Raw genomic sequence first — 22722 nt, 5'->3', positions numbered from 1 at the left:
ATCTTGTATTGCAGTCTTTATCATACAAAAAAAAAAACAAAAAAACCAACAAAAAAACCAAACAAGTTTCAGCCTCTTCTCCTTTCTCAAGAGTTAAGCAATCATTTGTATTACAGGATAGTGAAGCATCCAGGCCAGCCATCAGACTTACGCTTGCCCAACAGGCTTTTAGAGTACTTTGAGAAGGGAGGTAATTTCTAGTGGGTTTTGCCCTACAGAATCATTGTCTACCTTTCAAGGTTCTCCAGAGCCAAATGCACTGTTTTTAATTGCAAAGATAGTTTCATACAGACATGAAACTGCATGCTCAACATGCTTGGGTTTGTGGATCAGTTTGGAAACCAACAGTATAAAGTCAAGTGCAAAGCATTTGGGACACTTCAGGACTGAAGCACTGATTTCAAAATGATTACCTGCACAAAAGCAAAGGCTTTTTTGGAGGGCAAGAAAGAAGCAAACAAAAGAAATTGAGTAATTGCAGTCCTGCATCTCTATAAATTCAAGAGCAATTAACAGAGAACTCCAAATTTACCACAAGACAGTAGGTGTGTTTGGAAGATGAACTAAGCAGCAATTACTGTAATAAAATGAGACATCAAGGATCCATGGTGAAGAAAAACTGCAACGAGTTGTCATTCCACCTGAGCAGTAAGGTAGCACATTATTCAGAACAGGAGACAAGCTGTATTAGATCAACTTTATTATGTTATCAAAGTTTGACAATAAAATATTCAAAGTCTATTGAATGCATTCATACACGAGAAGAGCATATAAAATGCTAGGTCTCAGAATATGTTCCATACAAAATACTGTTAAGTGTAGAGCAGCAAAGTCATTGCCAAACATTCCCTGAATTTAAGAGGGCCTTGAACACACCGTGCTCCAAGAACTAGCTTAATACATTCCTTCCTTTGGTCTGCAAGTCCTTTGCAATTATTGCTAATTATTGAAGCCTTCTGTTTTTAACCAGAATCACATAGTGACTCTGAACCTCTTCAGAAGAATTACAATGAGAGCTGAAAGCTTCTTCAGCATTTTCTACGTATTCTGTCAAAATTAAGAAACATTTGGTCCTCAAGACTATTTTTGGTTTCTGAAAAGATCCTGGAAGAATAAAACCAAGTAAAAATTATGGAAAGAGATGATCCAGATGTGCTAGGTAAAACAAAGACCTGTCAGTAAATTCAAATATTTCAACTGTGCAGTGTGGCAAAGCACTCAAATTACTCCTCTTAAGTGCCACAGTCTCTCCTTAAAGATTTGTTTCCTCAGATATCTCACCCTTCAAGAATCTAGGATGCTCAGGTGCACGTGGCTCTAGCAGGCTTGCAACAGGAATGGTAAACACTCTTGCCTTGTAGAGGAACATGTCATAGTATCAAGCACTTGAATAACTTCACTCAATAGGTTAAAGTCGTTAAAACCAAACTATGTAGTACTTGCTGTGCTCACTTTTCAATGAGAGCTCTGTCCCAATATGCAAAAAAATTGAAAAGGAAAGGGTTGAAGATGGTTTGGTAGAAAAATCACAAGTTCTGGACATAAAAAAGAACTACAGTCTGTAGCATCCATCTCATTCAAAGTCTCACCACGATCACTATGCTTGCCTTAGTGCAGTACTTGGAACACAATTCTTGCATAATGAGGCTTTACAGGAACAAACAACAGAAAACCAAAAAAGCCCCGAAAAAACTTTCGGCTTCATTTAACCAGGTTATCTACCATGAATTTACTTAAAGAGAGACACTGTAGGGCTTGTTTACTAATGGAAAGCTGATATGCAAATCTTTACATTAAAAGATGCAATCAATTGATCTCAAACATAGTACTAAGCTGAAAATCAGAAAGGAATAAAGAGAGACTTTTTTCTTTTGGGGCACAAAGGGTAATGTTAAAAAACAGTAAAAAAATAAATAAAAAAAAAGGAGCAACTTTTGGAATAGTGTATTTCTGTGCTTCAAATCACAAAACCTCCTGAAGCTAGCTCTTGGCATGAGGCCAAAAATGCCACTGATTAACGGTAAGGATATACAGGAAGCTTAGAAACATTATCCAGATCAGGTTAAGAACTGTCTGCCTATGTTTTTGTTTCCCCTCACTTTTTCAGCCCTTGATGCCCATGTTGGTAACATGCATACAGCCTCCAGCTCTACTCATGCTGGTGCTTATCAGGCATTCTACTGCAGCAAGGAATACTTGTGATAAGCTGTTTTCTGCAATTTTTTTCTGTTGTAAACTGATAATATACCAAATCTATTCAAAAACAGAGTCAGACCACAGGAAGAGCTTTATATTTAAGCAGTCTTGGAACACAAGCCTGAAGCTTCTCCATCTGACAGACCCGCATTAAACAGAACACTTTGGCTAAAGGGTATTTTTTGTTGTCATTTTGTTTTTCTTATTGCAATAGTTACCAATTACAAATGGCTTGGGGCAACTCAGCACTTACTCTGGAAAAGTCTGGGCAATGTTGCTGCTGAACTGTATGTTCCTGGGCAACTGATGACAAGATGAACGTTCCACTTTAAAAATCTGGAATATGTGTCCTGTCCCTCAAAGAAAGTAATAGGGAAAATGCAGCGGGAAAAATGAAGCTACATAAGGAAGTTATACCTAGGAAAATATATAGCTTATCCATGTCCCTAGTTCAAGTTGTTCTAGAGTTACAAGTAATTCCTGAATTAAAACTTAAATCTTTAAACCTACCTCCTGTGCCAAAACGTTTGCATTCTACAGGAACACAGGTTCTAGCCTGTCATTTCAACACACCTTACTGATACATTTGCCAGCAGCAAACATTTTATGCACACTACCAAAATGTAGTTAAAAACTTTACCCTTTGGACAACTTCAGTCTCTTAAATCATGAATCCACAGTCCTGATGAGTTTCTGAAACTCTTAAGACATTTTCCTTGGAAGACCTAGCATTTTGAAAGCATTCAAAATTGTGTTTTCAGACAACTAAGTGCAGTCTAAGTGGGGGGCTGGTTTCAAAGCAAGCAAAAGAATCTCCAATTGAAACTATTTGTCCAACAGCATTTCCATAATCAGGGTTGTAAATACGATGCCCTTTAGGCTGTCATTTCTGCAGCATTCAGAGTTGAAATTTTTTTTTAAAATATTGAGTAAAACCAAAACTGTAGGAAATGAAACTGCACATTCAGTAATTTATATAAACATTTAAGGAGCAGCCTTTCCCAACTTCCTGAAACCACAATAATGAAACTTGTGATCCACGGAAAGTGATTTTTAGTCTTAAAATGTAAAGTTTCTCTTCCGCTGAATGCAATGTTGATCCACTCACTGCTTGGATCAGAGCATAATCATCTGACTAAGAGCAAGGCTTACACTTCACACTTTACCCTGTACTATGCTGGCTTCCATTACCCACCCCCTGTTTCAGGAAGTTCACTTTTCTTTTTTAATTAATGCCCACCATCCATTATTGTTCCCACTACAGGAGACCATTTTTCACCCAGAATTCAATTCTGCACTGTATGGATTGTTTGCCAGTATGCAATTCAATTAGCTTTAACTTATGTGCTACTCCACATGGCTACAGTTATTGCAAGCACCAATCACTGTTTAGCTTCTTCCCTCATTGATAAATAAAGCACAAGGTGAAAGTTCCTCAGACTCCAGACTGTAAATTAGCTGGCTCTAGAAACTGATGAGCAAACAATTTCTTCCTTTAAAACAAAAAAACAAACAAAAAAAAAAACCACAAAAAAAAAAACCTAACCCAAAAAGGTTCTTAAGAAGCTTCAAGTAACTATCACATCTATCTTTTTCCCCCAAAGCTGTAGCAAAAGCAAAGCTGGATATGACGAAGGTGGTACAGTACCAGGCAGATCCCTTCCTGTCTTACCTTGTAGATACGCACATTTTCAAATTAAAGTGCTGGGAACTGTGGAGTGGAATATGCAAGAGTCTAACAGTTTACTGTGCTTCTCAAATTAATGTCATTTCCTTGTTTTATGGCTTCTGAAATGGCAATCCTTCCTAGCCTTCCCATTCCAAACTCTGCAAAGAGCACACAAAGGAACTTGAGTATCTAGGATTCTATGTAGTATTTGCAAGGGGCTGCACAATCTCCGAATGAAAGTCTGTATGAATATTGGACACAACACCAAATGCGTGTTTGACCAAATATGCAGAATGTGAAAATACCACGAAGCATCATAAAGACAAATCAGACACAAACAATCATTTATGACACCAAACAACTTCTTGACCACAGCCTTAAAAAAAAAAAAAAAAAGAAACCAAAAATAAATTATTCAAATATCTAAATATCAAGGGATTAAAAGGCATTTTCCCCGCATACATGGAAAGGCATCACAGGTGAGGAAAATAACTGTCAACACAAGGTATCACAAACCAAAAAGCAGCTTTTTCACATAGGAGATAGTAGTATCATTAGATAGCATTTGAATATGCTCATTTCCTGAAAGCTCAAACATCACCACTTTCTGTTTTTGCATGTCCCTCCACTTTTGACATTGCAAGGCACTCTGCAAGTTTACTGTACCATCCCCATCGCTGTAGACAATCTTGGGTTCTTTGTCAGGAAAGCTTTCATAATGGAAGGAATCGGGTGTTTCCACGCCAGTACCGTAAAGACAATGTATGTGCACCCCAGGTGGTGTCATCTGGTAGACCAGGTGTTCGGTGTCCCGTCTCATGAGCCAGCCATCCTCAAAATCAATGTCCCTGTAGAATTTCTGATAATCCCGAAGAGTGTAGTTAGCTGTAGGTGTGCTCACAAAGACCTTATCTGGAGGCCATGTGTAGTTGTAGGGGAGCATCCAATTTGTGGAAACTGCTGATCTCTGCTGGTCTCTAATCTTGAGTGAGCTGATAACAGGAATTCTATTGTTGTCACCTTAAAAAAAAAAAAAGGGGGGGGAATTTCATTATACACAAAGCAATGCACAAGTCTCAACCGGCACAAATTTTGTAGACATCAAGTCCATCGTTTTCTTAGGAATTTGTTCCAAAGATGATTCAAACACACACATGACTAAGTTTATATGCATCTTTCTTCATATTTTAACCACTTCCATCTTTTCAGACAAAAAAGCTGCTTAAAATCTAGCAAATATAGCAATTACTAGAAATTTGTATTTAATTAATTTTTTTTTTTAAAAGCCCTGAGACAGATCCAAGTTTTCATTGATGGTGTCTGTCTGGCCAGATCTAGTTTCCATTATCACAGTTGCTGGCACACTTTAATTCTTCTTTTGTCACCTGAACCTTGAATCAGATTTTCCATTATTAGGCCCATGTGGTCACAGCCATTGGTCAGTCACGCTACAAAAACTGAAATACTAAAACCAAAACTGCTATTCCTGAAATAGCACCACAGTACATTTTTCTGTTCCGTAAGGTGGCACTATTGCTTCAGCAAGGAGACTCAAAGCATAGTGTTTAATGCCACCTGCAGGACGACTGTAAGGAAACATTAATAGTATAACTGAAAAATAAAAACAAACCTCAAAAGAGCACAGCAAGAATCAAAAAGGTACTGAAAAATGTCTTTTGTATTGCTGTGTGGTACGAATACTTAAATGGGGCACGCTCACCACTAAGCTATGACTACTGCTTAGCAGTTTTCAGCAAAGAAAGCCCGAGTTCTGAATTGAACACACACAAATTATCTCCAGTAGAATAATCAAACACAGGCCCAACTGTTGCAGCCTTCTCTTACAGAACTGTAACAAAAGTGTTTATCAAGTCCTTTACTTTTCTCTGAAGTGCAGAAGTGCCGTATGGCTGAGACCATGCTTAAGTCAGCGGGCACGAGACTCATTGATGTTACAGTGAACAAAATATTAGGTCTAAGGAAGAAGACATGGCGAGCACCTCACGCTGACAAAAACAACCCACCCACCCACTACAGTGAACTTTATGTCTTTGCTCATTGTAGTGGGAACATCCTTACTTGATTGGCACTGAGAGTATTTATTTGCTTTGCAGGATCAATAAGTAGCAGAAAGTATCACAGAAGATCTAGATAAAATTCCACCTGTGTACTGTTTATCCCTTTGATAACACAACTGTGGATTTGATGTGAAGTTCCCATCATCACCATATTATAAACACGAATGGGGACAGACGGAATGCATTTGTAGCTTGCCTTGTCCCTTTTGCAGCAACACAGTATTTTCTTTAAAGCAAGAATTCTTCTGCATGCTTACACCCCAGTAATGTCAATTTTGGAAACTCTTTAACAGGCTAATGTAATCCGAGCATTAATGCCTGATGGTGGTGATTTACTAGACATTTGAGAGAACTAAGTTAGAAATGTGCGTTCTGATATGTTCTGCCCATTTAGCTTTCCTACATGATTCTTAAATTTCTGCTCTAAACCACAGAGTTTAGTACAATCAACAGACAGATTGAAAGATTACTATGTTGCAGCAGAAGTGTAACCATTCATTATGCCTTTGTACAGCTAGCCACTTCGGATGAGATGCATTACAAGCATAAGAAGCACAGAAATTCAATTAAACAGTAATTCAGAATTGCAGAATTTTATATAATCCTGTTGAATTTTATAAAGGTGATATCAACATGCTCCTTTTCTGCTATTTCTGTAGTACAAAAGCTTGTCAAACAAAGCCCGTGGGAAAAGGGAAATAAATTTTTACTGTGCCATCGCAATAGATTTAACGTGTATAATTCGATACAGACATCCAACTTAAGTTTTCCAATTAGTAACTGAGCTGTGCGCTCCTATTCAGAATCACATGCCTTTGCTAAGCAAAGTATTCTTTGATCTGTCCATGCATGGCTGGCATTTGCTATGTGTTATGCCTTTTGATGAAGCCCAGTTTCTCATGTAAGCTTTCTTTTGGAAGAAGAGATATTCAAAGCTAACAAGTCAGACGTGAACTAAATGCCAAAGCACATGAAGCAATTATGGTATCAAGTGATGGGGTAAGTGAACTTTTTCCATCAGTCATTAGCAGTTACATCTTTATTCAGGTTTTTTTAGTCTCAGGCATATCCAGTATGCTAAACCCAAGACCACAAAGATTCACCTTCCTTAGCTGTACCTTCAACAGGCATTTGTGCTGTGGGTAACACTGCCCCACCATGTCTACAAGTCTCCCATAATGTTATCCTCAAGTAGCCATGTGATCTTTAATCAAAGGAAGCTACCAAATGTTCTGGAGTCCTTGTTCGCTTTGCAATACTGAACAGAGACAACCAGGCTGGAAGCAGATGCAACAGAAACAGAAGACACCAGGCCAAACAGCAGATGACAACAATCTGCTGAGAAAAGGTTATGAGAGGTCAAGAGGAGATGCAGCTCATGGTCATGGCATATAAAAACCTCAGTCTACTTCCCATGAACAAAGAATGACAGTCTGGTCACAAGGCTTGACACAAAGTTGCTATCACTTATAAGAGAATTATTGTTAACTTCATCTGCCTTAAACTCTCATCCTCCAGTCTTACAGTTAGCAGTCTAGTTAGTATCTTGCACATTGCAAACCCTCAAATTACCTACCTGAAGCCAGTACACGGAGAGTTTTAGCCACTCCTCCCCATGGAGCACCTAGTGACACGTAATCCTTTATGTACTTGTCTTTCCAATCCTGAGTCTGATGGTTGAGGAAGTAGAGGGTGTACATATTTCCCATACTGTGGGCAATCAAGACGACAGGGCTCCCATACTGCTCATACATTAACTCTATCATCTTGCGAAGGGCCACAAAATAGTCTTTGTTCTCATCTAAAGTAAACATACAGAGGTTACACAGTTGCGATTGCTGAGCTTCAACACCATTCTTTAAAAGGTTATTGTTTGAAACTGTGGAATTGTTAACGCAGAGCTTAGAAATTCCAGCATTAAGTGGGAGGGATGGATGTCTTTGTGGGGATGGGGGGTGGGGGGAAAGGGTGTGCTGTTTTGTTTTGTTTTTAAGCAAGTCTTAAGTAGCTTTCATCTGGATCCAGACCCCAAGAACTAGTCAGAATTAAGGTCTTAAATAGAATTCTACAGGTGAGATGGGAGAGGAGACACAAAACATTATCCGCTGGCAGGAAGTGTCAAAAGTTTGTTCAAGTAACAATGCTACTTACTTGGTGCTTTACGCCAGTCATAAGGTGCTCCTCTTACATCTTCATCACGTTTGTAGCCCCAGTCCACTAAACTCTGCACCAGCATATAAAAGTAACTGCCTGTAGACATCAGATAAGAGAAACGGATCAGTGAGAAGACCAGCATTAGAAGCAGCTGTCAGACACTGTCGTGAAACAAAGCTCTAGAGGCATTACCTCCGATACCAGACACACAGATATTAAAACTGACAATCTAGAAAGCTGCATATTAAAGAAAATTAGTTATATTTGCCGTCACCCAAAAGCAAGACAATACCATTATTCGATTTTCTTACTAGTTGGCTGATCTACCAAACAACCATGGCAGCAAAACATGGTGTACACAGAACGGATAAATTGTCCTCAGCAGCAATGTGTCCTACCCTTCAACTGTGTAAAGAATACACCTCAGAATTACTACATCAGAGTCCTAGCTTCTGTTGACTGCAAATTAACTTCAGGCAGGGTATATAATACATTCATAAAGGTTGGCGTGGATTTCAACATTTATTCTTGGAAACAAATGCTGACAGTGCAGTCCAGGAAAATTCAGAAAAATAGGTTTGGGGTAGTTTTCAATCTATTAGGTCATGGGCCAAGATTTAAGTGACTGCACCTAATGCTTTAACAGCAAAGAAGGGAAACATTCCCAGGCTGGCTGTATATTGAAAGATGTTACATATTACAAGCTTGACACATAGGATATAAGTATTGCTACAATTCGGTGCATGCAGTAAGAGTTTGAAAAATTAAGCATGAAAACATCCTGCTGAACATCAATCATATTTAAATTGAGCAGAACCTCACTCCCTAGTCTTGATGCTTATCCTATAGTCCCTGAAGTGAATACAGGTAATTTTAAATATGGCCCTGTTCTCATTGCAAGAGTCATCTAGTGAAGATCATTAAGTACATTACTGCCCTTTTGGGGATTGCTCCCAAGCGAGATGAGAAATCCATTCTGGGAAGCATGTGAAGCTCAGTGCATTACTATTAAATGACTTAATTCCTCAGCCAGAGCTAACAACTCTAAAAAGCTTATCAGATTCAGTGTTTCCTGAAAGATGACTTGTACAAAAACTAAACAAAAATCCTGCAAACATTAATATAGAAATCCTCTACAGCACAAATCTAATTATTCTAACACTGACAAAAGACAGGAAACTACAGCATGTGGCATCGTATCTCCCAAGCCCATTAACATTCTTAAGGCCAAAGAACAGCTTAGTACTCAGTAAGATAAAATGAAGTGGTTTTACTTTGCCTTTGCTTGTCAAGCTTCAGTCACAGAAGCTTATTTTCCAAAAGCATCTGGCTTCAAAGTGCCTATTCAAGTGTCATCCAAAGAACTTAAATTTGACACAAGACTGAGACAAGAATCATAGAATCACTATGCTGGAAAGGACCCACTGGGTCATCGAGTCCAACCATTCCTAACACTCCCTAAACCATGCCACTCAGCACTCCATCCACCCGTCCCTTAAACACCTCCAGGGAAGGTGACTCCACCCCCTCCCTGGGCAGCCTCTGCCAGTGCCCAATGACTCTTTCTGTGAAAAATTTTTTCCTGATGTCCAGCCTGAACCTTCCCTGACGGAGCTTGAGGCCATTCCCCCTTGTCCTGTCCCCTGTCACTTGGGAGAAGAGGCCAGCTCCCTCCTCTCCATAACCTCCTTTCAGGTAGTTGTAGAGAGTAATAAGGTCTCCCCTCAGCCTCCTCTTCTCCAGGCTAAACAACCCCAGCTCTCTCAGCCGCTCCTCATAAGACTTGTTCTCCAGCCCCCTCATCAGCTTCGTTGCTCTTCTCTGGACATGCTCCAGAGCATCAACGTCCTTCTTGTGGTGAGGGGTCCAGAACTGAACACAGTATTCGAGGTGCAGTCTCACCAGCGCCGAGTACAGGGGGGAGAATCACCTCCCCGTACCTGCTGGTCACACCGTTTCTGATACAAGCCAAGATACCATTGGCCTTCTTGGCCACCTGGGCACACTGCTGGCTCATGTTCAGTCAGCTGTCAACCAACACCCCCAGGTCCTTCTCCTCTGTGCAGCTTTCCCACCATTCTTCCCTCAGTCTGTAGCACTGTAGGGTTGTTGTGCCCCAAGTGCAGGACCCGGCATTTGGCCTTGTTGAACCTCATCCCATTGGTCTCAGCCCAGCAGTCCAGCCTGTTCAGATCCCTTTGCAGAGCCTCCCTACCCTCCAGCAGATCCACACTTCCACCCAGCTTAGTGTCATCCGTAAACTTGCTGAGGGTGCACTCAATGCCTTCATCCAGGTCATTGATAAAGACATTGAACAGAGCTGGACCCAGTACTGAGCCCTGAGGAACCCCACTTGTGACTGGCCTCCAGCTGGAGTTAACTCCATTGACCACCACTCTCTGGGCCCGGCCATCCAACCAGTTTTCAACCCAGGAGAGTGTGCACCCGTCCAGGCCAGAGGCTGACAGTTTCCGAAGCAGAATGCTGTGAGAAATTGTGTCAAAGGCTTTACTGAAGTCCAAGAAGACTACATCCACAGCCTTTCCCCCATCCAGTAGTCGAGTCACTTTGTCATAGAAGGTGATCAGGTTAGTTTGGCAAGATCTGCCTTTCGTGAATCCGTGTTGACTGGGCCTGATCACTCGGTTCTCTTGCATGTGCTTCATGATAGCACTCAAGATCACCTGTTCCATGACTTTCCCCGGCACTGAGGTCAGACTGACAGGCCTGTGGTTCCCCGGATCCTCCCTGCAACCCTTCTTGTAGATGGGCACAACATCAGCCAGCGTCCAGTCCAGTGGAACTTCCCCAGTCAGCCAGGGCTGCTGGAAGATGATGGAAAGGGGTTTGGAAAGGACATCCGCCAGCTCATTCAATACTCTTGGGTGGATCTCATCCGGCCCCATAGATTTGTGGGTGTCTAGCTGGGCAAGCAAGTCTCTAACTGCCGCCTCCTGGATCATGGGAGCCTCATTCTGCTCCTCTGACTCCTGGGTTTGTGCACAGAGGGAACAACTTTCCTTTCTATTAAAGACTGAGGCAAAGAAGGCATTAAGGACCTCAGCCTTGTCCTCATCCCCTGTCACTGTTGTTCCTTCTGCACCCAATAGGGATTGAATATTCTCCCTAGTCCTCCTTTTCTTGTTAATGTATTTGTAGAAAGATTTTTTATTATCTTTCACAGACTTAGCCAATTTGATTTCTAGTTGGGCCTTATCCCTCCTGATTTTTTCCCTGCACAATCTTACTTCCTCCCTGTAGTCCACTCAGGACGCCTGTTCCTTCTTCCAAAGCTCATAGACATTCCACTTCTTTTTGATGCACCTCAAGATCTCCCTACTCAACCAAGCTGGTTTTTTCCCCCACTGGCTCCTTTTTCTGAAACTTGGGGATGGTTTGCTCCTGAGCTGCTAGGATTTCATTTTTTAAGAGCGCCCAACCCTCGTGGGCTCCCTTGCCCTGAAGGACTGTCTCCCATAGGACTTTGCCAACCGGACTTCTGAACAGTTCGAAGTCTGCCCTCTGGAAGTTTAATGTGACTGTTTTGCTAATACCCTTCTTCATCTCACCTAGAACTGAAAACCCTATCATCTCATGATCACTTTGTCCCAGGCGTCCTCCAACCGTCACATCCCCCGCAAGGCCTTCTCAGTTCACAAACAGTAGATTTGAGGAGGGCACCCTCCCTCGTCGGCTCACTCACCGGTTGTGTGAGGAAGTTGTCTTCCACGCACTCCAGCAACCTCCTAGACTGCTTCCTTTCTGCTGTCTTGTACTTCCAGCAGATATCAGGAAGATTGAAGTCTCCCACAAGGACAAGAGATAGCGGTCTAGAGACTATCCCCAGCTGTTTATAGAAGAGCTCATCAGCTGCTGCTTCTTGGCTGGGTGGTCTGTAGCAGACTCCCATCACAATGTCTGCCTTCTTGTGGGCTCCTCTGATTTTAACCCATAGGCACTCAGCTCCTTCCTCACTGTAATTGAGCTCCAGGGTATCAAAGGACTCTCTAACATTCACCCTTACTGTCCCCAGGTGTAATTGCGCCCACTTGCTCTGTGGTGATGTACTGGTGGTCCTCTCCAGCACACCATCTCTCAGTCACTGGAGTCCCACTTCCAGGCTCACTCCCAACTAGCCTGGTCTCGTCCCCCTCCCCCTTCCCCTTCAGATCTAGTTTAAAGTTCTCTTTAAGAGCCTAGCTAGATTTTTCGTAAGGATTTTGGTCCCCCTTGGAGACAAGCATGTCCCATTTCTAGGAAGAAAGCCTGGGGGTGCATGGGTCACCCCATGATCGAAGAACCCAAAGCCTCTCTCCTCACACCAGGCTCGGAGCCAGGCATTAATGAACTGCTTCTCTTAAAGATTCTTAAGAAGATTCTTAAGAAGATTCCATATTTAATCTATGGCCAAACAACAGACAAAACAGTACAATTAAATCACTCAAAAGCAGAGTGAGCCATGGACTGCCCTACTACTGCAAAACAAACAAACAAACAAACAAAAACAAACAAAAAACCACCACAAAAATCTGTTTTTTCTACTTCTAAACAGAATTGTAACTTCAAATCACATGTCAGTAGCTTGTTGTATAAAGAGACACTAGAAAAATCCCACAAGTGACAAAGCACTTCAGAGAGCTTGTACATACCAACACTCCTTTTACTTGGGTCAAGGAATTCCAAGGAAAAAGTCTGCCCAAAACCTGGCACTCTGATATCCACTCCATCAGGTGGTTCCGTAGTCTTACTTGTTCGGTTATATACCAGCCTGGATGGCGGGAAGAAAAAAAGAAACATGAAATGTGTCCTATTACCACATGACAACTCTCAGCTACATTGCGCCTGACGTTCTGAGAGCAGTAACAAGAACTTTAAGTGCTGTTATCCAGAAGAAAAAAAACAAACAGGCAGACATAAAAGTGCTCCAATGGCTAAGAGGTTACACAAAGTAAACAATTGCTTTAATTAGTTTAATGCTTTACATGCAGAGTCCAAGATCTATCTTCTCTATAAAACTGAGTACACAGAACTGGCTGAACTTCAACTTTAGAATATAAGCTATTTTATGTAGTCCTACACCATTTCACTTCACTTCAAGCCACATAGTGGAGAAAATTTGCAAGAACATGCCAATACAATATTTTTAAACTCCACAAGCTAAATATTTGTTGTTATCATAGAGACAGTTATATGATTTTTACAGGAATATTAATGAAGCAGACTGAATGATTAAATAATCTACAGGCTTTAAATTATGCAATGTTTTAAACCAAAAATAATTCCGGAAGGAGACTTCGACACTGCCCTTGAAGGACCCCATGTGTCACAGCTGTCTAATGACACTGCCAGCAGAAGTGCAAGCTCATGTTCCTCCTGCCTGTCCCCTCTGTGCTGCCCAATGTACCTCCTTCCCCTTTGCCTCATCAAAACTGAAATAACTCATCAAAAAAGCAGATTATGTTCTGCTCTAGATAAGCCTACAGCAGCATCTGATAAGTGCCCAAACCAACACTGGATAACTGGTAGGAAAGAAGGTGGAAGAAACCAAGAGAACCTCAGCTTTTCATCAGTGATGAGCAGCCACCTCAGAACCAACAGGACCACATCTTTCAATCCGTCCTGTTACTCTACTTAGCAGAATTCCAAGCCATTTCTCTCACTGGTCTTGAATCAGGAAAGAACGTTTAAGGCAGCCATTCTGTGCAAAGTGTATCAGTCTGAGGAAAGGACATAACTGCAAAGAGCAACATTTCTGATCTTACCTGATGTTATCAATCCAGCAGTCAATGATAACAGGCAGAAGCAACTCTAAATTCAGCCAGAGTGTAAAATAACTGTCTGTCTTCTTAGAGCAGAGATAGTGCACTACTGACGGCTTATCTAACTTTGCTTCCAACTGATTACCCAAGTCCCCAGGAACTGAAAGAAATAAAAAGCAGACACTTAATTTTAAAGTCTATAACACTTTACATTGTACTATACACTTTACACTGTAGCCGTCACACGCAGTATCACTGCATCAAGAGATGCCAAAAACACTACATACGAACCAAGTAACACATGCAATGTCACATGCAACTTTCTGTTCTCTTTAAACAGTTGCCTGCAAAACATCATTTAGCAATAAAAAATGTGAACAGTGAAGCAGCTCCATTTATGCTTATCTTTACTTCTTCACCTCTAACTGCACTAGCGCTACACAAGATGTAGTTGGGTGGCACAATAATTCAAATACATAGTGTCATTACCTTTTACATTCAGCTTTGGAGGCAACAGTTTTGATCATTACTTTGATTTTTGATACATTACATCAGTAATACTGAGCATAACAGTCTTGTATTTGCACTTTCTCTGAAGTGCACTGTTCTCAAGGCATGTACTAAATGCCTGTATTCCTTTGATGAAGTTTTATTGTCCTTTATTTTAAACATTAGATGGAGACAGAAATATTTTCTCTCAATTAGAACTAGTCTTAAAAAATGCTCTTACGATTTTCAACAGCAAGTTTCCAGAGAAACTTCTTCTATTCTGTTATGCTTAATCACTTTTTCTTCAAGAACCAGAAAGGCAATGGTACTTCAGTAACTGAAAAGTTTCTCTTTATTGGAAAAATTTAGGAGTTAGGTACTTCTTAAAGGTTTCCCCCAAGCTCTTTCAGCTCCATACATCTCCCTACCTTTTTGGAGTGGGCATAGCTGTATCCTGTTTACTTGTCGATGTTTAAGTTTTTTAATGCAGGCCCACCCACAGCTGCTTCCCTCCTTCAGTAAATTATTTAATCAAAACAGTTTAGGTGCTATTGAACATGGATACATAAAGAGAAAGAGATAAAAGCCAGCACAGCTAACACCTAATTTAACTGGAAAGCCAGATATGCTTTCAGAGAAACTTACTGCTGAACTGATAAAGGACAGAACTCCAGACTAAATCTGGACCTGGACAACCACTCTCTTACAACTTCCAGCCACTGCAGGTGACACCCCACCACAAAAGAAGTGCCTTGGGATTTCTTGATTAACTAGCCCTACTTTCTCATTAGGATATCAGTGGTTTTATTTCTGTAGTCTTAAGCGAAAAGTTAAAAGACCTGGTAGCTGACCACAGTTAATTTTGGGTCATATTTCAAGGACTCTGATATTATGGGAAGCATAGTAAGGGAGAGTACAGTGTTGCATCACACCCTAGAAAGAGTTTACTGAAGTTGAGCCCCATAACCTCCCAAAATGCTGTGCTGTTATTGCTTATAGAACTGTAAGGCAACAGCTTGTCCCAGCCTCCTGCCTGTGCTCTATCAGTGCTCCTAATTAGAAGATGAACAGAATGTAATTCTATTTGTATCACTCATTCATGGCCAGCCAGCTGCAGCCCTGCCAAAGACACAACAGGTTGGGTTTGTTTTCAGTTGCAATGCAAAATGTTGTAGAAAAGTAACATCCTTATACCCACCCTTCTTTGGGTAAACATCAAGTTCTTCCAGTAAGGATACCTTTCAAAATGTTCAAACATCTGGAATGTAAAAGTTTTAAGAACTTCCGAGGTTTCCAAACAGCAAATAGTGAAAATAATCATAAGCACTCCCACTCTGAGAAGGAAGACTCACAACTGAAGAAGAATACAATCAAGATTCATATCAACAAGAGCACCGAACGCAGGAAACTTCCAAGTCTCACTTTGACTTGAGTGATCTTGGACTAACTGCAAGTTTAATTTGGTTAACTTATTTTATCCTGAAGTTTCTTGAGGATGGAAGCTGCACTCCTGTGTCTGGTTCAGAGCAGAAGAAAAACAGCATGTACTAGTTTTTACCCAAGGAATAAGTTGAAAAGGGGTAATTTTACATAATTTGAAACAAAAGGTAAGGGGAAAGTTCCAAGATATGATACTGCAGTTAGAGTCACGTACAGGTGCGATGTCTGTCTGTTTAAAAAGCATGATTTAAAAAAACATTTTTCCATATTAACAGTGAAACTGCTAAGCACTAATTCAAAACTCCTGTTTTATTTTCCAAAGCGTAATCTGCAAGCTGAAGAGGATTTGTGATGAAGCTACAAGCAATAAAATGCAAATTTTGATTTTTCAGATTATGGACAAACATGCAAGATTTCAGTCCTCACCCCCACACAATTTAAGTGTTAATGATTTACATTTTGGCTGGAGAACTAATGAGGGGCTTTTTGATAAATAATGTGTTAAAAAAAGATATTGAAGATTGGATACGGACACGTCTTTTTGAATTTTATGTGACGGAATTTAAAGGCGGCAGAAAAGCACCTTTCCCTTTACTTTCAGGCCATAAACAGAAACCATCTGTGGGCCAAGCAATCTGCAAGTAATTTTTCTCCTCATCCTCTCATCTACCTGCATCTGTAGTTTCTAAGATGTTTTGCTAGAAATATAGAAAGCTCTTACTCTTTAAAGCCCTCAGAACGACCCCAGAACAGTACAAAACAACTGGCAAGTGAAGTGCTGCAAAAGCCATCAGCACTACTTAAAATTGGATGTCCAAGAAAAGATCTTGAGCAGCACCCTTCCTTCCCTAATGTGCAGCTGTGCAGTACATGCATTGACTTCTGTATTTCCTGCTGTCGCGGTTCTATCAGATTTCACACTCAGCAGAAAAGGATGTTTCCATCAGATCTGATGATCTATCAGTTCTAGCATATTTCTATTTTTCGCAGAGATGGCTATACCAACAGAACTCATTCCAACACATCTACGAGCCCAATCCACTTCCAATATTATAGTATGCTTTGCTGGGTTTCTGTCTCAACTGCACTGACAAAGTTAGCAGATCTCCTTCTGGCATGTGTTCTTCGATTTTTTATGGAAAACTTTATGGAAAGCACACTTTCAAATTTCATTTGAGAGTTTAAGGAGTTACAGCCTTTTCCAAGTGTGGAAACTACAATAACCAGCTTCAGGATACCCTGGCACTCCTGCCTATCGCTGTCCTTGAGTCTTAACAACTGATTCACAGTTTCCAGCAGAATGCTGCAATCTGCCCCCTGGAAAGTTACTTGCCTTAATACCACTTGGGAAGTAAAAAGAACATTCAAAAGCCATGAGTAGGAGAATTTTAAACTACATCTGGAATAAAGACAATATAAAGATAACAGGGAGGAGGAGTACTTTTATCTGAAATGCAAATGGCTTTGGAAATATATCAATTATCATCACTTTTTCAATAGTATAATTTCCTCAAATAACTCTTCGGGTTCTATAAATCACCCTTCCTTCAAAATTAACCAAGTTTTCCAGAAAATTAATTTTAAACTCTGACCGCAGCTCTCTACAGCAAATGTCTTGAAATAGCTCATGGACTCCATGATACACTGCCACGGAGAAGGCTTGTGTTTAAAATTAGGAACAAGAAAGCAAACACAGTCTCACATGATACTCCTAGATACCTCAGGTCACATGAGTCATAAACATTTAAATCACTCCTGACATCTAGCCAGCTGACCACACAAACACTCGCGCCTCAATTAGCAGTCAGCAGGAATTCAGACAAACCTTTTTTGCATGTAAATCAATTATTAACAAATTCATTTAGGTGTCTTTCTAGAAAACTTTAGCCAAGTACCTAACAAATTGTTTGCCAAAGGTATCAGAACATTGATATAGTAATTGTGTTGAGTCAGCTCTAAAAGGTAAAGAGTTCAGTGAATCGCCACTGATCTTATGAGGACAGGTTATCAGCCTCCAAAATTGATAAGGCATGAGATAGCATGCATTGGTTATTCATGGACTATATGAGAAAATGAAGGAGAAGCAGCCACAAAATAAAGGAACTTGTTGCAAGCATTAGAAGGCAAGCGTGTTCAATGTATAACCAAATGGATAAGAGAAGTGGAAAAATATTATAATTGCATGTAAACATGAAGCAGATATCAGAAGTACTTTTTCAGTATATATATATATATATAGTTTATTTAGTCATTTAGTAGGTATTGTCAGTAGAGCAGAAATATTCAATATATTGTCCTGGTTCCTAAAGGAGATTTTCCTGTATGACTATATTGTCCTGGCCAAATAGGAAACTCTGTAAAGAGATATGAAAGCAATTCAGTATCCTGAATAGTCCCTTTCCCCAAAAAAATACCTGAGAGAACTCCAAGACAATCACCTTAAATTTTAAGGTGAGTATTGTGTCTTTGATACCAAGCCTTCAGACAAGACTCTGGCAGTAAGGCTTTGATTTTTATCCTCATGTTTCTTCTTCTCTAGTACCACTGTTCTATGAATCCCTTTTGTTACTGAAGTCTCAAGGAAAACTGAGCAATTGCATTGCAGTGTTTTGCTGTCAGTTACTACCCATGGCCGTTCGGTCTCTAGTCTTCTCCCTTGGTTTGTACAAACGTGGTCTTCAGGTATAGCAGCTCCTGCTAAAAATGCACCATTTGACGATACACAGATCAGCTTAAAAGATAACAATCCAAATGGAGCAGTGCCAGCTCTTCACATTCCTTATGCCAGCTCTGCCAATAAGGCAATTCAACTACAAAATTAACCACTTCTTCCTCAACAAGTTCATTTTCTCATGCTTTAGTAACACAAAGCAGACCAATATGCAGGCACAGGGAAAGCTGGGGGAGCACTGATGAGTAATTAGGTAGGTTTTCACAGAACCTCACTTCATCTGAGCCAGCTGGGAGGCTCTACAAATATGAGACGAGTTGCCACCACAACTACAGCCAATAGTCACAAGGTTGTATTTGAGCTGCTCACCTGTTTCCAGATTTGTGATTCCTAGAAGCAGTATTTTTGCAAGTACCAGGGGAGCAAAACAGTTACCCATATATAAGCAGCGCCATATTTGCAAGCTGCTGTCCTGCTTCCTTCTCTGTTACTTGGGTAAGCACGGGTTGGAACTGCAAGTGGGGTCATTACACAAAAAGTCTGAAAGTAAGTTACAATGCATCTTGTGACCATCAAGGGCCTAAAACACTTATGAAGTGATCACTATATTGACAACATTCCTTTAAACAGCATTCCTTCTTTCTTTATTCCTTAAGATCAGATGGTCAACTTGCCGCGCACAGAGTATGACCAAATATGTTAACTCTTCTAGTTAATTGTTTTAACTTCCAAATGTACTAACAGCAAATACGTGGATCATGAGACCGCATTTACTAAAAATATACAAACATACTTAAAAACTGAACACCTATGAGGAGTTAAGGGTCTGGATGCCAGCCGGATCAGTCAGGTGGATCAAATCTACTTCCTTCTTGTACGGGCTCCAAAACCCATCTCAGGTTTGCACAGGCCTGTGTAACACAGCCTTGTACACACCTCTCAAACTCCTTCAGCATTTGTGATTCCAAAGCACTACATGTTTTTCTTCCCTCCCCAAACACCTGTGCTAAGCCAGCACTTGGAATGCCTCCACAACTGATTCTCCTAAACCCTTCTAACCATCCTCATCTCAGTAATTCCTAAAAAGCTTATCTTAACATATTACATATGCAAGAAGAGTGAAGAAAAGGTCATGAAAAGTTAACTAGAATCCAGATGAGAACATTTCATACAGAACAGGTGAGTGACCGACAGTCACTCCTTCCTCTCCTTTATTTGTTTGACCTTCGCTGCCCATGTCACATCTAATCAAAGCTAAGCTCTTTGTGCAGGTGTTTTTACAGCAGTCATTTCTATATATCAAAAAACATGGCATTTTACAATAGTAGTTCCAGCAAATCACTCCCAAACAGCACCTACTTTCTCAGACACATCAGAAAAATTATGTGTTAGAACCCTCTGAATCTTCAGTTTCTGGACAGATCAGGACTGGGCAGGAAACGGCAAATTTTAAAACGCAGACACTGACTAGAATAGAAAGAAATGAAAGTTCTGTAGTGTTCGATGAAAAGTCACTCTAACAGCAAGAAAACCTCTTTTTTGAGCCACTTGCTGATGAACATGTGCTCAACCACACAGCATTTACCAGAAACAGTCAAACAAGATGTAGGTCAGCCATGGTTTTTTGAAAGCATCCTTAGGGTAAGGATATACTACAGCAGATCCATCAGTAGCAACTCTTTGCTTCTATAATCAGTGTCTTTTTATCCCACATGCTTTTAAATCTTCTTTGATTCCTTCATAGCTGGAGTTAAATAGCGGATGAGCAAGTCAAACACTATCACCTTGGTCAGCAAGAAGCTTGCACTGGAATAAGTGCCAGAGCTTACTGCTAAAGCCCAGCATTACAGTGCTGAGAGATGGGATAAAAGACCGCTTCTACCCTTCACAGCCAGAAGTCAAGGAACTTTTGTTCGCATTTCAATTCCGGCCTCTCCAGACAGCCTTTTGCTGTTTCTTCTTCCAGAGCTACATCCCCTCAGTCAGCTCAGCCCTCTGTTAGGAGCTGGGAATCTGCGTGCGGTGGTCCTGACACCACAGCATCATTTAGCATCAATGCTTCCACATCACTTGTGATGCTGTAAAAGCCAACAGCAGAGCCTAAGTTACTGTAACGGAGCTTAAACAGAATGACACGCACTGATTATTGCTCTCCTGATATTTTTTACCATTTTCTTCCTTCTTCTTACCCCTTTATCAGCAAGGCTAATGGCACAAGAACACACACAGCACACTGGCAGGACTGACCGCTTGCGTTAATATCACCAAATGACTTCACAAGCGTGTTGGCATGCTTAAGGCTTACAATTTCAACAGTCAAGTTATTCAAAACATTTATACACGATCCGCATTAAGGGATAGAAAAAGCTTAACTAACATCACCCAGTACCTGCTATAACAATACCGTCGATCTTTCCGCACACTCGTTACAGACCGTTCTGTTAAGGAGTCAGACCAGGGGCCGATCTCCACCGAGCGATGACACCAGCCCGTTCCCCGCCACAGCTCCAAACCCGCACCCCCTTCCCCGCCCTGTTACGAAAGGCGCTCCCGCACCCGGCCGCGACGGGGACCCGGGACCCCGCGCAGGCTCTTACCGAGCACTACGGGCGCGCGGCGCGGCGGGTACCGGCCCGGGCACAGCGGCGGCGCCAGCAGGAGCAGCGAGAGGAGGAGGAGGAGGCTCCCTCCGCAGCGCGGGGGCAGCCGGGCGCCGGCCGGCGGCACCATCGCCCCAGCGCATTCCCCTCAGCCGCTCGCGTCGCCCCGGCCTGAAAAGCGCCCGCCCCGGCCCGCCCCGGCGGCGTCACAGCCCCGCGCCGCGGCTGCAGCGCGATGCGAGCGGGGCGGCCGCGGCGGGGCCGCACGAGCTCGGGGGGGGAGGGAGGGAGGGAGGGAGGGGGGGGGGGGGGGGAGAGTCGGGAGCGTCCGGCAGCTCAGGTGGGGGCTTAAAGGCAGCCGCTCCGGGCAGAGGATCGTTTAGGGCGAAAGGGGATGGCAGCAAGCTGCGCCAGGGGAGGCTCCAGGGGAGGCTCGGGTTGGATATTAGGATAAACGTGACCGAAAGGGTTCTCAAGCACTGTCACGGGCTGCCCAGGAAGGTAGTGGAGTCCCAATCTCTGGAAGGATTTAAAAGACGGGTAGATGAAGTGCTTAGAGGTGTGATTTAGTAGTACCGTAGAATCATAGCATAGTTTGGGTTGGAAGGGACCTTAAAGATCATCTGATTCCAATCCTCCTGCCATGGGCAGGGACATCCCGCTGGATCAGGCTGCCCAAGGCCCATCTAACCTGGCCTGGAACACCTCCAGGGATGGGACAGCCACAGCTTCCCTGGGCAACCTGGGCCAGTGCCTCACCACCCTCATGGTGAAGAAATTTCTCCTTATGTCCAGTCTAAATCTGCCCCTCTCCAGTTTATACCCATTGCCCCATGTCTTATCATTACAGGCCTTTGTGAACAGCCCCTCTCCAGCTTTCTTGTAGGCCCCTTCAGGTACTGGAAAGTTGCTTAGTAATGGACTGGTATGGTTGGACTTGAGAATCTCAAAGATCTTCTTTAGCCTGATGGTTCCACGATTCTATGATCGCTGTGGACAGGCATTGGACAATGCCTAAAAAATCATTAGACCTTTATACAGGTCGTAAGAGCAGAGGGACTGGTAATTACAGTAACTGAAAACCAAAGAGGTTCAAAGCCTCTGCAAGGCAGTGCCAGCTGGCGGGAGTTACGTGCTCAGTTTGAAGCACACATCTGGTTCCCCTCCTCCCCTCTGGAGTGGGAGGAAGAAGAGTATCCACAGAGCCAGAAAGTTAACAGAGAAGAAAATGGTACTTGGAACCAGTGTATTCACATCTCATGATCAGTCCCAATCTTACTCAGGGGCAAGATGAGGTCTCCTTGTTTCACTCTTGCATCTACTCCTGCTGCAACACACGCTTTGTGAACAAGGTACTGTTAGTTCATACTCAGGGTAAAAGTATTTCTGTTAGGATTACTTTTCCACAGGGGCACTGCCATGTCTGCCACACGGCTTCCTGCGTCCCTCAGCGTGTCTCTCGATTTTCAGAAATATTCCTGCCTTGAACAGTTAATACAGTCGAACGGTATCACAAATTAAGACATGAGAGTGAGAGGCAAGTTAAATAGAGGGCTGCTCATTGGCTTGGTAACTCCTACCAGCTATACGCACTGCAAGGTATAAATTGAAGCTGTTCTTGCCTCAATGAATTCAGTATCCAACAACATTTGTCATTCTTGCAGAA

General features: G+C 42.0%; 1 protein-coding gene across 1 annotated transcript; it reads right to left on the bottom strand.

Annotated features, from left to right (window-relative positions):
• Positions 1-683: 683 nt before the first annotated feature.
• Positions 684-21246, bottom strand: PLA2G15 (phospholipase A2 group XV). Its single transcript, XM_054078362.1, has 6 exons — positions 21054-21246; positions 13860-14016; positions 12747-12865; positions 8095-8193; positions 7520-7744; positions 684-4885 (listed from the first exon to the last, which is right to left on the bottom strand). The coding sequence occupies exons 1-6, from the start codon at positions 21184-21186 to the stop codon at positions 4374-4376; spliced, it is 1245 nt and encodes a 414-aa protein (XP_053934337.1). The 5' UTR covers positions 21187-21246; the 3' UTR covers positions 684-4373.
• Positions 21247-22722: the final 1476 nt, after the last annotated feature.

Source organism: Cuculus canorus, chromosome 13, assembly GCF_017976375.1.
Source record: "Cuculus canorus isolate bCucCan1 chromosome 13, bCucCan1.pri, whole genome shotgun sequence".
Taxonomy (NCBI): domain Eukaryota; kingdom Metazoa; phylum Chordata; class Aves; order Cuculiformes; family Cuculidae; genus Cuculus; species Cuculus canorus.
The sequence above is the reverse complement of the archived record's forward strand: the minus strand, read 5'-3'. Positions and strand labels throughout refer to the sequence as shown.

What these genes read in the sequence shown, in the direction of transcription:
- PLA2G15 (XM_054078362.1), bottom strand. Translation starts at nt 21,186, where the DNA reads ATGGTGCCGCCGGCCGGCGCCCGGCTGCCCCCGCGCTGCGGAGGGAGC. An exon ending in TGCTGGATTGATAACATCAG is followed by an intron (nt 12,866 to 13,859) that starts GTAAGATCAGAA and finishes CCCGCCATCCAG; the next exon opens with GCTGGTATATAACCGAACAA. An exon ending in TGACTGGCGTAAAGCACCAA is followed by an intron (nt 7,745 to 8,094) that starts GTAAGTAGCATT and finishes TGTTTACTTTAG; the next exon opens with ATGAGAACAAAGACTATTTT.